At 47.4% G+C, this 15,706-nt stretch overlaps 1 protein-coding gene across 1 annotated transcript in view; it reads left to right on the top strand.

The window, feature by feature from the left end:
* The first annotated feature begins 1,492 nt into the window (after positions 1-1,492).
* The window catches only part of LOC126516438 (Na(+)/citrate cotransporter-like), a 28,409-nt gene continuing 14,195 nt past the window's right edge, over positions 1,493-15,706 (top strand). The window contains exons 1-3 of the mRNA XM_050166558.2: positions 1,493-2,010; positions 6,788-6,937; positions 10,498-10,613. Of these exons, the coding sequence (XP_050022515.2) occupies positions 1,900-2,010; positions 6,788-6,937; positions 10,498-10,613 (377 nt within the window). The 5' untranslated portion in view covers positions 1,493-1,899. The remainder of the gene's footprint in view (positions 2,011-6,787; positions 6,938-10,497; positions 10,614-15,706) is intronic.

Below are 15,706 nucleotides of genomic sequence, written 5' to 3'. Positions count from 1 at the left end.
ATAAGCCAGGACTACAAAGAGATCAGCAGCGCGTCAATGAAGGACTGCTCGGTAACGGAAGCTGAGGAAATAGCCGTAGCTCTAGCGGCAGTGGAGGGCTACTGATCCGAAAGGTCGTTAACAATACTCACCGACTCGCAAGCTACGTGTCGGTATTACATGAACGGCAGAATAGGACGCAGAGCGCTTCACATCCTCCGCTCCTGCAGGGCTAACAACAAAGTCAGGCATACAATTTTCTGGGTACCGGGACACGCTGGAATAGAAGGGAACCTAAGGGCGGACAAGGCAGCTCGAGAGCACACAAACCGAGAGGCCACAAGCACCGACCTTGAGGAACCCATACCAGTCAACCAAAGCTACTCAGACATTCTGAATTACTATAAGGGGGTCCGAATCAAATACCCTCCACCCCACAACAGCCTAAATCAGCATGAAGCAACCTCTTAGAGGAGGCTGCAAACAGGAACATACCCAAATCTAAACACACTAAGCAAGATGTTTCCCACCCAGTATAGAGACATTTGCCCCTGGTGCGGCGCTAAGCCCACCTTATATCACATTACATGGGGATGCGTTCACAGTCAACAATTCCTTCAAATAAAAGACCCGAGTGCGCAGCAGTGGGAGAGGGTGCTCTCCAGCAGCGACCCGAAAGTCCAGCATGGACTAGTAAGGTACGCTCACCGAGTAGCCACCCTCAGTGGTGCCCTGGAATAGGGGCGTCGACCCTGCGCAGATGGGGAAGAAGACCGTGAAGACGGCCGACCACATCTGCCACCGCTAATTTCTAGCCAATTAGAGCAAATAAAGCTTTTCCTCCTCCTCCTCAGAGAACTTAATCGCAGACCCAACCCGTCCCGTTTCGTCTTGTCCTGTGCTGTGCGGGTTCGCCACTTCCACATGTATAGGTGCGCGTGTGGTTGCGTAAGCTGCCGAGAGCTTAGCTACGCTTGTGGAGTAGCGAAAAATTGAATTTCGGGGTTCCTCGTGCCGAAGCCACGCTCTGATTACGAAGCACACCGCAGTGGGCGTGGCTCCGGATTAATTTCGACCACCTGCGGTCCTTTAACGTGCACACAATGCGTATGGTGCACGAGCGTTCTCGCGTTTAGTCTGGAGTAGCAACCTGCGGGTGATGTTCGAGCGATCGCCGCATGCGGACAAGAAGACATATCGAGGTGAAACTACGCAGGAATGAAGTATGCGACCCTGGGTAAATACCGGCGAAGAGAGCCTCAACCTCGCCTGAGTGTGTGGGCGGTGCCACAGCCGGCGCAGAGACTTCTCAACATTTAATTTCTAACGGTCTCCACGTAAGCCTCTGGTGACTTCCCTGACGTCTGTAAAGACTGCAGCGCGAGTTAAATATTGTATTTCTAAGTGCTTGCGAGTCTTGTATCGCTCCAAGCTGACACTGTTCTCTATATGTGTCTGCAAACTGTGCAGAGATCTCCTAAGTCTTTTTTTTTTGTTTCGTTTTAAAGGTGTACCCGTCATCTTCAGATTGTTGCTATACGGTGGAGACAAGCGAGATGCAAGGTTTAAGCCAAGTCTAGAAGTACCGGAGTGACGCGAGATTGACGCCGTCGGAAGAAACGAAGTCAGTGGCACCTCTCTGTGCGTCACGAGGTTCTTCGCAGCGTTACGGTTGGCGTCGCGGCAACGGTCGCTGGGCTGGCAGGTCGCCCACGACAGGGCCGCCGGCTGCACGTGTCCCCACTGCCGCTTGACTTTATGACTCCGGCGTCCGCCGACGAGTGGGGCAACCAGGACACGAAGGAGACCCTCGCGCTTCGTCGTCGTGGTCGGCCCGTCTCGTGCCGTCGATTGTCATAGACTGCACGGTGGCACGCGCGTCGCTGTTCGCACATCGCTCCCGCGACCGCCGAGGCGACCATGAGGGATGGAAAGAAGATCGCGCTTCAGGCACTGGCGCTTTGGAGGCAAATATTGATGGTACTCATTCCCGTCGTTCTACTTCCGTTGCTCTTCTTCGAAGACGCTCAGGTGAGTTGCCACCGCCGTTCAGGTATTGCGGGAATAGATATTATGTCGAGCAGCTGTGTACGGCTGGAGTGTGTCCTCTTGATTTTAAAAGCTCTTCGTCGTGTGCTGTTTATAAATTGATAGTATCATCCCACCTCTTGTTTCTCTTAGGTATCGAGGTACTATGGAGTGTTTCCCGCTCTTTGGTTAGAAGCGTTATTGCTTTTCTTTTTTTCCTCTACGGTGAACTGAAACTTTTCTGGCGCTGCCTATTTTTGCTTATAAAGTACAATGCCGGGCTAGTTGCTTCATAGCTTCCAAATAATATCGGCTCCATATACCGCTTCAACACTGGTATAGTGCACTGAAGCAGCAATAATGAAAAGAATAAAAGCTCGTTCCTTTATAACAAGCAGCTGAAGAAAGAGCACTGTCACTTCGCTCTGAGTATATTGTATTCGGGGTTTGAATACATCGATAAAAAAAAAAGCTAGCGGACCGCTAAAAAAAAATTAAAAATTGTGTTTTCTAATCAGTGACAACCGTGAAGATCTTTTCACGCCGCTAGTTTACGTTACTTTGTTGTTGTACTTCAGCCCATTCAGTCAAAACAGGAGCGTCTGATCTAAGCATGTAAAAATATTGGTGTGGCGGAAGAGTCTTACAACTATCTGACTAAAAATAAACATATGCATTTCTGTGTGGTCTGTACCTGTTTCCCAGACGCTTTTCTATTAATTTCTTTTTAATATTCTGCCGCATGAATAGAATAGTCCACTGCGCAACCTCTTCGTAGTCTTGCGTAATCGAAAGCTGAACCGCACGTGAACCAACTGCCATGGCACATACCAATTATCGTAAGTATGTCCCATGTCCTTTTGGCCACGTTCGAAAATTTCTACGCTCTGTGCTTGTGCTATCGGTTTTGTATTTGTCGCAGCTCTGTTTTTCTTTTTATGTACTGTCGAATGACCCACGTCTAAAAATTTTTTTGTCGTGAAAAATTCACACCTAATCTGCAGGCTAGAAGCGGATTTTGCCAAATACCAGAGAAAAAGAAGAAAAACCCGGCACGCGCTTCAATGGCACTTTAAACAATTTAACGCTCACTTCCACTCGATGCAAAACAAGACTTCGAATTCACGCAATAAGCGCTTTTCAAAATCTTAAGGAATATTTAATTCATGTTGAAATGGCGGCGAAAACGAAATATTGACATGGCTCGGGGCTCATATTTTTTTGCACGCCGCGTTGTCATACGACGCTCATATTTTATTTGCTCTCAGTTCTTTTGTTGTTGTTGTCTGATTTTCACGTTTTAATTTTCGAATAAAAGGTCTTCCCTGCGTCGCAACGCTCTGGGCAGCATTACTTCGCTGAATAGCAAACATCATGCTTATTGAAGGCATTCTCTGTCATTACTATTATTTATTCATTTCCTCAAAGGTCTCTGTTGAGACATTACATACACACGGAAGCTGGCGTACTCTTCGCAGTCGCTTGCCCTCTTGCGCATGTTTAATGCCGGAAATTACGCAATCATCGTTTCATTTTCGCTTACGTAACAGCTTCACTGACCTTACACACCATTTCGCTCTTTTGAGTAACGCAGTCCAGAAAAAAGGACTTTGCGGGCTGCAGCGGAAACGTGCACATCAGTTGCGCTTCAACACTCACTCTTGTCGTCCCTTTCGGATGGCGCGCATCAAGCTCACCCCGAAAATGCGTTTGCAGCGACACAGAAAAGCCACCATATTACTCGAATAGCGAAACACCATGCAGATAACAACGGCGCTGTCTAAGTGCGCGAACGTTTGCTTATTTCTTTACAGCGCACATGAATCACCGCTGTGGCATCACTGCAGGGGTTTATTTTCAACGAAGAATCGGCATGTATTTCCCCAAATTCCGAAATCGAATACAAACATCAAATTTGAGAAAAATATTACACAATGAACTATTAGCCAATAGCCAACAAGTTTGTTGATCCCTTTAGAAGCACATTCCAGTTGCTACTTGTTCTTAGAAAAAAAAAAGGGGAGGGGGGGGGTTGGCATAGCTCGAGGTTCCTCCTACACTTTTCGAGTGCCTAACGATCTAGTTGAAAGGTGTGTTTCTCGTAAAAGACACTTGGTACGGTTTCATTATAGTATAGTAACAGATGAATTGAATTGAATTTCTATTTCTTTTCCTTTCGAAGGAAGTAGAAACTGAGACTAAGGGTGGACAGGACTGACGCGAGGTCTCGGCTGAAGAGATGAAATAGTTCTAATACGTACAGAAGCGGAATGAACAATCGCTGGACTGAAAACCTAATTTATAACTATAGCAAATGACATACAATTATCTAATACACCAAAAACTGCTAGGTAGCAAACCGGACGCTCGTCTGGTTGACCTCCCTACCTTTTCTCTATTTGCTATCTCTCTCTAACACACCAAAAATAATAAAAAAGAAAACTGGAGACCATGCGCGCACCAGCCGCAGTCGCGGTCTATGGCAAATTAATTTTTATTATTCGAAAGCGCGGATGTCTGACTAACACACGTGCAGCCCTTGATCCTGATATTGCATGCCTCAGAGAGTTCTTCTAAGGACCATGGAGTCGGGAAAAAAATATGTTAAAAATAAATAAAGAAAGGCTGCAGCGTGTCGTGAGCGCCTCCTTTATCCTTGAGATATTGGATAACAGATCATATACGGGGTGATCATTTTATTATTTTACGGAATTTTTGAAAGTCGTCTGCGGAAGATAGCATAATTCGTGTCCTTGAACTGTATTATTCGAAGAGATGGACATTACTAGCACCAGAAATTAAAAAAAAAATTAGCGGTAATTCACAAATTAACTTTTTAATTAATTACGTTACGGCACATATTACAGTCTAAAGATTGTAGCCGGTGAGTTTGCAAGACTTCTCCACTTGAAATGAAGCTCCAGGATGACACCAATTTCGAGATATTTCCCAAAATGTGGGACAGAGCACATAAGCATTCCAGTTACCTTCGCGCTTGACTGCTAAAAGACCGTTTTGCTAAAAAACAAAGTGGAACAACGGGGGAATTTTTAACGCGAGTTTAATGGTGCAGATTTTCGAAACTGCTGTTGCTCTGTAAATTCATTCCAAGTGGATACGCCTTGCAAGTTCACCGGCTATAATTGTTAAATCGCAATATGCGCCGTCGAGTAATTAATTATGAAGTCAATTAGTGAATCTTTGTTAAGTTGTTGAATATGTGTTTCATACTTTCGTGCAAGTAATGTCCGCCTGTCTTAATAATCCAGTTCCGGAACTGGAATCGTGTTATTTGCAGCAGACGATTTCTAAAAATTTCGTAACACTTAAAAATGCTCAAGCCCGTAAGTGCTAGAGTGACGGGCCTGAGCGTTATTGTTGCTGAAGATTTTCAAATTTCTAAAATAATTCTGAAATGGGACGAAATAAGCAATGTTCAACGTTGCCCGCAAATATGGTGTCGGCGGTCTTGTCTCCCCGATTGCTAGGGAACTTGTTCTCGTGCTCCGTGTACAAACGCCGCAGAATAATTGATACAGAGCCTGCCTTTCTGATGTAGGTGACATGCTTTGGAACTATGAATGCGCTCTAAAAAGTTCAATTGTTCGTGATCATTTCACATTAAATACGTTACTGAGAGAAAAAAGTTCAGAACAATACACAACCCATCAAGGCACGTTAAGATCTAACACGAATAACAGGTACAATTTCATTCCCTAAGAGATTGGTGATGAAAAGAAAGATTACTTATCTGATGTAAAACTTTTAATTATGTGGTGGCGCACTTTATTAGTTTGACTTTGTGTGCAGGCATACGGAGGCTATGACTGTCTTCGGGACTGGAAATTTGACATGTCGGTTATTTTCGAGGTTTCGTGGAAAAAATTGCCAGGAAATACGGCAGTTTCGTTAGAAAAAATTTGAATATATAAAAGAGATCCGCTTTCAGTCGACAGCTTTTTTTTTTTTTTCAGAAAAGGTTTAGAACACGATTGTAGAGTTGGGCATTGAAGAACTGCGTCATTGAAGACCCTGTAGCAATCGCTCGTCTATACAGGGAGTAATTGAATCAGTCGGTCTCACCGTGTCGTCACAGTCACGCCATACAATAACGGATCAGTCAAGTCGCAGCAGGAGACTGCAGAAGGCAGTGTGTCGACAACTCCTTTGTCTCTGTCTCTGCTACGTGTTATAAGCGTCGCATTGTGATGCCATGTTACCGAAGAGCTTGTGAGAGGTTCGTTACAACTTCGGACAGGTGTCTACGGAAGACGCTCCTCTCCGTCCACAGTACGCCAGTGAGAATGAATTTAATAGGCGCGTCGTTCATCGTTACTGTCTTCAAACAATAAAGGCCGTAGCACCCGTCGCAGCAGCGTGTCAAGCCCTGCGTGCTGTCCAGTGATCGCCAGCATCGCGAGTGGGATTTCATCTTGCTGCCAATGGAGGTCAGCAACCATTGTACAAGAGGCCCTTGAGACGAAGGCGGTGGCGTTTATAATTGATCGACAGTCTTACAACTGGCTGGCTACAAATAAACAGGTGTATTCCTGAGTGGTCTGTACCTGTTTCCCAAACATTTTTTCGGTTAACTTTTTCATGTTCTGTTACACGTATAAAATAGTCATGGAATAAAATCGAGTAAAGTAGAATTCTAATTTGCCACGTTTGGTCATAGCGTAATGCTTGTCATGACGCGAATGATTCGTGCGTTTCGAGCTACACGGTGTATAAGTGCCCGGTCGGTACACTCGGCTGATTCGTGCCGCTTGTTTTGCAGAAAGCTCGCTGTGCATATGTCGTCAGCATCGTGGGCCTCTATTGGATTGTGGAGCCCATACCTTTGGGAGCCACGTCGCTCATCCCCATTGTGCTGTACCCGATGCTCGGTGTTCTTACCACAGAAAGAACGTGCCAACTTTACATGAACGTAAGTTCGGAAAACAGTATCGCTAAATACGGTAAGCGTTGCGTAACGAGCCCGAAAAACGCGACCAAGCCGAAATGCCCCGACTTTTGCACTCTGTACAAGAATCATCCGTAATATGTGTATACGAAGTGAAAGTCAGTATATGCACTTTCTGGTAGAACACGTTGTGGGGTTAGTTGGTTCATCGCTTTTGAAAGATAAAGCACCGACAGCGACAGTGTTCTTTCTACACTAGTGTGCTGTCTCTGTTGGCGCTTCACCTTTTGAAAGCACTTTGTAGAATGTATTGTTTTTAGCGGAAACTGAGCCGTGAGGTATTTGAACTCCAGATATCCCTTACTGAAATCACTCAGTCGTCAGCTTTTGGCTCTTGCAACGTTAATGGACGCACTTAACACATTTCTGGTGTACTTACGAACATTTACTTCTCAAAAGTAAGCACAAAGATTCAAGGGGAAGCATCAACTCGGTCCACTCTGTTCAAATAGATCTGAAATACAGCACGAATCAGCTGGAGCGAATTGAACAGAAGTTGTTGTGCATCTTTTTTTTTTTTTTTAAGAACAGGTGAATTCTACTTGCGGATGAGAGCCGAATTTCTACTTGGAATATAAGTATTTCTTGAATTATTCACACATATCAAGAATCTTAAAAAACTCAGAGTCCTTCCACTCTGTGAAGAAGGATGGCCAGCAAAGTTGTGTGTGTGGGCCCTTTAATGGCAAATTGCACCTCCGCCGCGGGTCGGCCCGGCATTGCACTATCTTCGGGATCCGCCTACGTATGGGGAGTTTTGTGTCTACACATGGACACGATCCTGGGGGAACTACCCCTTAACAGCTTCGCTGTAAAATTGGTGCCGTCTTCGTGTTTCCTAATCAATTATTAATTAATTAAGTAAGTAATGGCGCCGCCGAACGTGGGAGTACTGCATGCACGAGTGCGTTCGCGCGGTAGCGCCGATGGGCGCCAGCGAGGCAGCTGTAGAAGAATACGACGACGCTGGAGTCAGTAGTGATGATGATAGTTTTGTGCTAACACACGGACATGATCCTGCGGAAGGTAGCCCCTAACAGCTCCGCTGTAAAAAATTCTCCATTATGGGGGCATAACTCCATCTTCATTACAAATGAGACGTATGAAAACCCTGCAATAAATTTGTTAGAGTGTCCAAACCAGGCAAGGCTGCATAAGCGGCTTTGAAAAATGTGCAGTTCAAATGATCATTGCAAAGTTTATGCAAGCACGAGGTAAAAGTTTCACGTCAAAGTGGGGGTATTCCCAGTCAAGTGTCCCAGGCGCCTCGCTGTACAACTTGAGATATTTTTGGAGAAAATCACGGCTATTTACTAGCAAATTTCTACTCACTTACCACTATATTTTGTCTGAAAGAAAATTTCTTGCCACCTGAGGCGCTTCCAAAGTTTGCTCTTGTGCGTGGTGCATGGTTCTGCGAGAGAATAATGGTAAAGGTATTTTAGCGTGTAACGCTGCACAACTTCTTCTGCTGAACCTAAAAATATTTGTCTCCAATACGTAGGGGTGCTTGTGATGCATCGGTGGGAAAAAGTTCCTTATTGGCCAAGTCGACCATTTTTTACTGGAAAATGTACGATAAATTTGTTCGTTGTGACTATCTCACTTAACTGTGCTAGAGCTGTACTCTGCAGTAATAATTCTCCTGCGCCACTACACTGTACGATTTTTCTGCAAAAGACAAGAGAGAAACGTGCCAAAATGTTGGTTATGGTCCACATTCAGCCCCGATTTTCGCATTGTGGTGGTGCAGGTAAAGAAACACAAACTTCGTTAGATGAGTCTGTTTGTTGGCGTTTTATTTCCGTAAGTATATGTTATCATTATCACTGTTTGTTTTAAGGGAGATATGAGTGTTTAAATTTCGACCCTGATGCACGCTCGACATAGTTCCGTGCCTCCACTTCACCGCCCAGCGCAATGTCTGACGGGCATGAGACAGCCGGTGCGCGCAGCTGAAACTAAAGCGCATTTATATTGTGCAGTCTTAAGAACCAATATAATTATTGTCTTTGCCTTGTCTTGCTGCAGAACCTGCTAAAGCAGAAAAGCTAGATGCACCGAACATCGTAGTTCAAGAAAGAAGCAATCACCTCGCACGCAAGTTTCGTACACAACCCTTCAAATCATGCATCTGCAGCTGCTTAGGCAGGAGAGATAAACAAATTATATTATTCAGCCCCTTTCGCGAGAGCTTCTCTAGTTGGGAAAACAACGATGCACGAGAACTCACCAGAACGGTGTTGGTGAATCGGAGATGTGTCATTTGCACTCATGGAGTCCAGTGAGGTGCGACCATCTTGGTGGGTCACGTAAAAATGGTGGCGCATGAGGTTGACAGAAAATAATGGATAATCGGCCATGCATGTTCAACTACGTGTGCATTGCCTTTAACCAGGTCGAAGGCGCACCCAGCCTTTGGCCGGCTTCTTTGTCCACGTGAGGCCAGCACGTGTATCGCCCGCTTCGCATCCACAGTATACACTGCACAACAGACAGTCGCCAACATCCGCGTGCAAACACTGCTCGCGCTGCAATGCTAACTCTAGCGATCGTGCTTATATAGCACGACATTCTTACCCACGAAGTATATATGTCAGCGAGGAGTGAGCGCATGTCTGTTCGCAATGAAGCAAGAAATCACAACAGAATACGTGTAGGGCAAACAAGTTCTGCAGGAGCCCGGAAGGCGCATGAAGGTTCACGGAAGGGGCAATTGCCCTCCGCCTGGCTATCCACCGAAGCGGCGGGGTGGCTATGGCGTTGTGCCGATAAGCCGAGGTGAGAGTGTTCGATTAAGGGCCGAGGCGGCCGCATTTCGATACGTGCGGAATGCAAAAACACCCGTGTACTTAGAGTTAAGTGTGCGTTAAACAATCCAATGGGTGGTCACAGTAAATCCGGAGTCCCCCACTACGGCATGCCTCATAATCAGATCGTGGTTTTGGCACAGAAAACATCTAAATTTAATTGATTATTCAAATCCACCCGACTGTGACAAAATTCTACAAAGGAGACCCATATAGGTTTATGAGAAAGAAAGCTTCGCAGTTCAAGAAAAACTCATTCTAGTTCTTTGTAGCTTCATGCTATAGTCGGGTGAATGACAATTTTCTCTTTCAGAATACCTGCATATATAGTTTCCTTTTAGGTGTCTCTGAAGCCCACGGGCCTATAACACCACACAATATTCGATGGTGGCACTATAATTATAAAGACCTAACAACTAAGTTGTTGCAACACCTTATACATGCGTTACATATACGAACGCGCTAAGCTCGCATAGTGTATCTAAATAAAGATTTAGGTGGTTTTATGAATTTCGTATTTTCGTGTATCTTCCTTCAATGATTGTTATAGGTTGACAATCTAGCATGCGTGCATTATGTTATGACGAGGCCCATGCATAACATGCATGAGCCTCGTCTCGCATTCGTTCAGTATTGTATGGGTGGTTTCGTCCAGCTCACAAAACGCCGCTGCCATTACCTTGAAGCTTACAGTCTCTCTCATTTCTGTTTCAGGACATCAACCTCATGTTCCTGGGTACCCTGGTTATGGCCGTCGCCATTGAACATTCGCACTTGCATCAAAGGATTGCCCTCAAGACGTTGTGTCTGCTAGGCACCGGCATCAAGATGTCAGTGAGGCTTACTTACTGATCAGATGCTATATAGCCGAGAAAAGAGAGAGAGAAAGAGAGAAAAAGAAACCAGGTTGGAACTGAAAGCATTAGAAGTGGGACCCGGAGGGCAAGCATAGAAGCCGACAGGAAGCGGAATACGCGAGGATTGACTGACGGGCTAGTTGGTTCATAATTGGATAAAAAAAGAAAAAGACAGCTGTATTAGCACGAAGCAAGATTGAGCACAATGACGCGTGTCTGTACCCGTCGCGGTGGTGTAGTGGCTAGAGGGATTGCGCTGCTAAGCCCGGGAGCGCAGGACTCTCCGCGTTGCCTTAGCTGATATATGGTGTAGCTCTGCTAAGCACGAGGTCACGGGATCAAATCCCGGCAGCGGCGGCCGCATTTCGATGGGGGCGAAATTCAATAACGCCCTTGGCCCTTGTTCCGTGCATTGGGTGCACGTTAAAGAACCCCAGGTAGTCGAAATTAATCCGAAGTCCCCGGCGTGCCTCATAATGATATCGTGGTTTTGGCACGTTAAACGCCAGAATAATTTTTTTTAACCCGCTTCTTGTTTCGCCCGTCTGGTGGCGCTGTTTTTTCGTCAAAGCTAGAGTTACTGTATATGCTACCACAGGTAGCAGAGTTGCGCGTCTGTTTTATCACGCCGCTAGCGCCTCTATTGGCAGAGCGTCATCACGTGGTAGTCAAGCAACCGTGCATTGCGGAGAAGCAGATGCTCGGGCCAATTTTTGTATTTCCCGACGCCATCGCTGCAGCGAACTGGATTGACACAAGTTATCGCCAGTCAAATTCAAAGCGAATCCGGCCGACCTTGGTGTTCGCTGTTCGCGTGCGGGCTAGCTGCGGAGAGCTAGCTTTATAGCTATGTCAATGTAGCTATGTCAATCCTGTGAGAGAAAAACTTTCACTACACTCCCACAGAAGGTTACTTTTGGTATCCCTGCAGTGAAAAGGCACATAATGAAGTGGTACTTGCAGGTGTGGCTGATATCCAGTGTGGCTGATATCCAGTGCCTGCTAGTAGGTGGGTACGCTTCTACAGCAAGTCTAATGGGGTACCAGTGTCGAAATACTAATGGCTGGTCATTGATTCACCAGTAATGTTTTAGACTGCCTACACGTTGAGAGCTTTGGCACATAAGCAGGTATCCCTAATGCAAAACCGAGTACCCATTATCCAGTGTTCAGTGCAGCGCCGGATTATGGGCCCAGTGCCGCGCTGGATGCTGGGCAGGCGCGGCGTACTTGGAGGCACTGGGTACTGGTGCGATAAATAAATATAGCGCGTTAAATACGCGGTGCCTGGACACCGTATATATTTTGTTGGAATACAAAAAGCAACAGAGAGCCGATTTGGTGCAATAAAAGAAAAAAAAAGCTCCGACCACGATTCGATCGTCGGACCTACAGATCCCAAGCCCGGTACTTTACCACTGCGTCACGCCAAGAGGAGAACATGAACGGATAATATGCCATGTCAAGGATCGAGAAGCAGTTTTAGTTTCACAGAGATGTCTCGCTCAGTCATGGTAGATGCGCTATCGCCCTGCATATAAAACTCACGCCTGTACCACAAAGAAAATTTTGCTGTCCGTATTCAGTAGCACGCTCGGAAGTGCCACAACATCGATTTTCACTTGCGACTGGCATTTTAACTTTGAAAAAAGTCCTAAATGAACCGCCGACCCGGGACGCTGTATGGGCTGTTACTACTGATTTGGATAGCTGTTTCTTGTTCTTCACGCGAAGAATATGCAACGTTTTCTTAGTTCAGTGATGCCTTTCAGTTGACACGTCTGTCTAGTCATACATCTTCGTCAGAGAAGCGCAGGCTAGTGCCGGGAGCCTTCCGCGACAGCACATATATACCTGTGTTTATGACGCGTCACATCGGCGCTCATCGCTACTTGTGCTGGCACTGTAAACATGAAAAAATGGTTTATTTAAGAACACCGATGCGAAAGCTGAAATACAGAGCGATTTATCCGTGTTAGACTTCTTGATTCCTGAGCCTAGGCGCGCCGAGAGCGTGCAGACGGACTCGGCGGATACGCTAGGCCTAAGCTTCGGTGGGGACCGATCTCGGCGCCTTTTTCTTGACGATCTTATGCAGCCAGATGTTTCGATGCGCTTTGTTTGCGATTAGGCGGACAAGTAGTCCAAAAGCGATGCAAAACCACCAACTGTCGATCGACGATACGGTAGGCATGCCGCCTGCAAAAACGGAGTGCAGCTTCGCCGCATAGATTTGGTTGCTTCCCAGGCAAGATGGCGGACCTACGCGCAACTCTGCTACCTGTGGTAGCATATTGTCACGTGGTGGTGACGTAGAAGAACACAGTAGCAATACTGTGAACGAGAAAACTAACTTTTATTGGGCGAACTTGTGCCCACAAAACAGGCTGCACTTATAGCACAACGAAAGCGGCGAACACAGTCGGCGATCGTCGGAAATCTGATCAGCGGGTCAAGCGCGTCGGCTTTTATACAGCAATCATCGAATGTTCCAGATTAAACGTTGGGACCCGCATGCCTTCCGCAGAGTTCTACACCATTCGTGTCAAGCGATGAAATCAGATAACACAACGTTCGGCGACAACAGACAGCGGGTAGAAGCATCGATAACTTTCCAGAAACTTCGGATACATGCAGGCGCGTCCCGCGCTGTGCGATAACATTTGTTCGGCGGCAAAACTTGTCGCCCGATAGAGACAAGTACACGTGTCAATACCCCCCCTCTTAAAAAGCATCGACCCGATGCTGCAAACAAATCAAAGTAATAAGTAAGCACTGATAGCAAAGAATAAAGCAAAATAGAGAAAGTTCGTTAGCGTCCGTAAAATGGTTTCAGACGCACCACGTGGACCACTTCAGGTCGTGCGCGACGTCGCTGTGAATGCGAAATGCCGTCTGGCACGACCTCATAGTCCAGTGCGCCAATACGTCGGATGACCTTGTAGGGTCCGAAATAGCGTCGCAATAGTTTCTCACTCAGTCCCCGTCGGCGTATCGGGGTCCATACCCAAACACGGTCGCCGGGCTGGTACTCGACGAAGCGTCGTCGGAGATTGTAGTGTCGGCTGTCGGTCCTCTGCTGGTTCTTGATTCGCAGGCGGGCGAGCTGTCGGGCTTCTTCGGCGCGCTGGAGATAGGCAGCGACGTCAAGATTCTCTTCGTCCGTTACGTGCGGCAGCATGGCGTCGAGCGTCGTCGTCGGGTCCCTGCCGTAAACCAACTTGAACGGCGTGATCTGTGTTGTTTCTTGCACCGCCGTGTTATAAGCGAATGTTACGTACGGCAGGACGGCATCCCAGGTCTTGTGTTCGACGTCGACGTACATCGCTAGCATGTCGGCGAGGGTCTTATTCAGCCGCTCCGTAAGACCATTCGTCTGCGGGTGGTAAGCCGTTGTCCTCCTGTGCCTTGTCTGACTGTATTTCAGAATGGCTTGGGTGAGCTCCGCTGTAAATGCCGTTCCTCGGTCGGTGATGAGGACTTCTGGGGCGCCATGTCGCAGCAGGATGTTTTCGACAAAGAATTTCGCCACTTCGGCTGCGCTACCTTTCGGCAGTGCTTTTGTTTCAGCGAAGCGGGTGAGGTAGTCCGTCGCCACGACGATCCACTTATTTCCGGTTATTGACGTCGGAAAGGGTCCCAGCAAGTCCATCCCGATCTGCTGGAATGGTCGGCAAGGAGGCTCGATTGGCTGTAGTAATCCGGCTGGCCTTGTCGGCGGTGTCTTGCGTCGCTGACAGTCTCGGCATGTTCTGACATAACGGGTGACGTCGGCGGTCAGGCGCGGCCAATAATACTTTTCTTGTATCCTCGATAGTGTCCGGGAAAATCCGAGGTGTCCAGCGGTCGGATCGTCATGTAGGGCATGCAATACTTCTGGACGAAGTCCTGACGGGACAACAAGAAGGTAATTGGCGCGGACTGGCGAGAAGTTCTTCTTCACGAGTAGACTGTCTTGAAGCGTGAAGGAAGATAATCCGCGCTTAAATGCCCTGGGGACAACGTCGGTGTGCCCTTCCAAATAATCGACGAGGCCTTTAAGTTCCGGGTCCGCTCGTTGTTGTTCAGCGAAGTCTTCCGCGCTTATTATTCCAAGGAAGGCGTCGTCATCCTCGTCATCTTGCGGCGGCGGGTCAATGAGGGCGCGTGATAGGCAATCGGCGTCTGAGTGTTTTCGTCCGGACTTGTATGTTACAGTGATGTCGTATTCTTGTAGTCTGAGGCTCCACCGTGCCAGCCGTCCTGAGGGATCCTTTAAATTCGCTAGCCAACACAAGGCGTGATGGTCGCTGACGACTTTGAATGGCCTGCCATATAGGTAAGGGCGAAATTTCGCTGTAGCCCAAACGATGGCGAGGCATTCCTTTTCGGTTGTAGAATAATTGCCTTCCGCTTTTGACAACGACCGGCTAGCGTAAGCTATCACGTGTTCATGTCCATCTTTTCTCTGGACCAGGACCGCGCCGAGGCCTAGGCTACTGGCGTCAGTGTGGATTTCGGTATCGGCGTGCTCGTCGAAGTGCGCAAGTACGGGCGGCGACTGCATGCGTCGTTTGAGTTCTTGAAATGCCTCGGCCTGCGGCGTTTCCCACTTGAACTCAACATCACATTTAGTTAGACGTGTCAACGGTACGGCGATGCGTGAAAAGTCCTTGACAAAGCGCCTGTAGTAGGCACACATGCCAAGGAATCTACGCACTGCCTTCTTGTCGGTGGGCTGCGGGAACTTTGCGATGGCAGCTGTTTTCTGGGGGTCGGGGCGTACTCCGGATTTACTGATGACGTGGCCTAGGAACAAAAGCTCGTCGTAAGCGAAGCGGCATTTTTCTGGCTTCAGAGTGAGCCCTGATGACTTGATGGCCTCTAGTACTGTGGCAAGCCGCCTAAGGTGATCGTCGAAATTTCCGGCGAATACAACGACGTCATCCAAGTATACGAGACAGGTCTGCCACTTCAATCCTGCTAAAACCGTGTCCATCACGCGCTGGAACGTTGCAGGCGCCGAGCACAGTCCGAATGGCATAACCTTGAACTCGTAGAGGCCGTCTGGGGTGATGAAGGCGGTC

This window comes from Dermacentor andersoni, chromosome 1 (assembly GCF_023375885.2).
Source record: "Dermacentor andersoni chromosome 1, qqDerAnde1_hic_scaffold, whole genome shotgun sequence".
Lineage (NCBI taxonomy): Eukaryota > Metazoa > Arthropoda > Arachnida > Ixodida > Ixodidae > Dermacentor > Dermacentor andersoni.
Note: the sequence above shows the minus strand (reverse complement) of the source record. Positions and strands in the feature narration are given on the sequence as shown.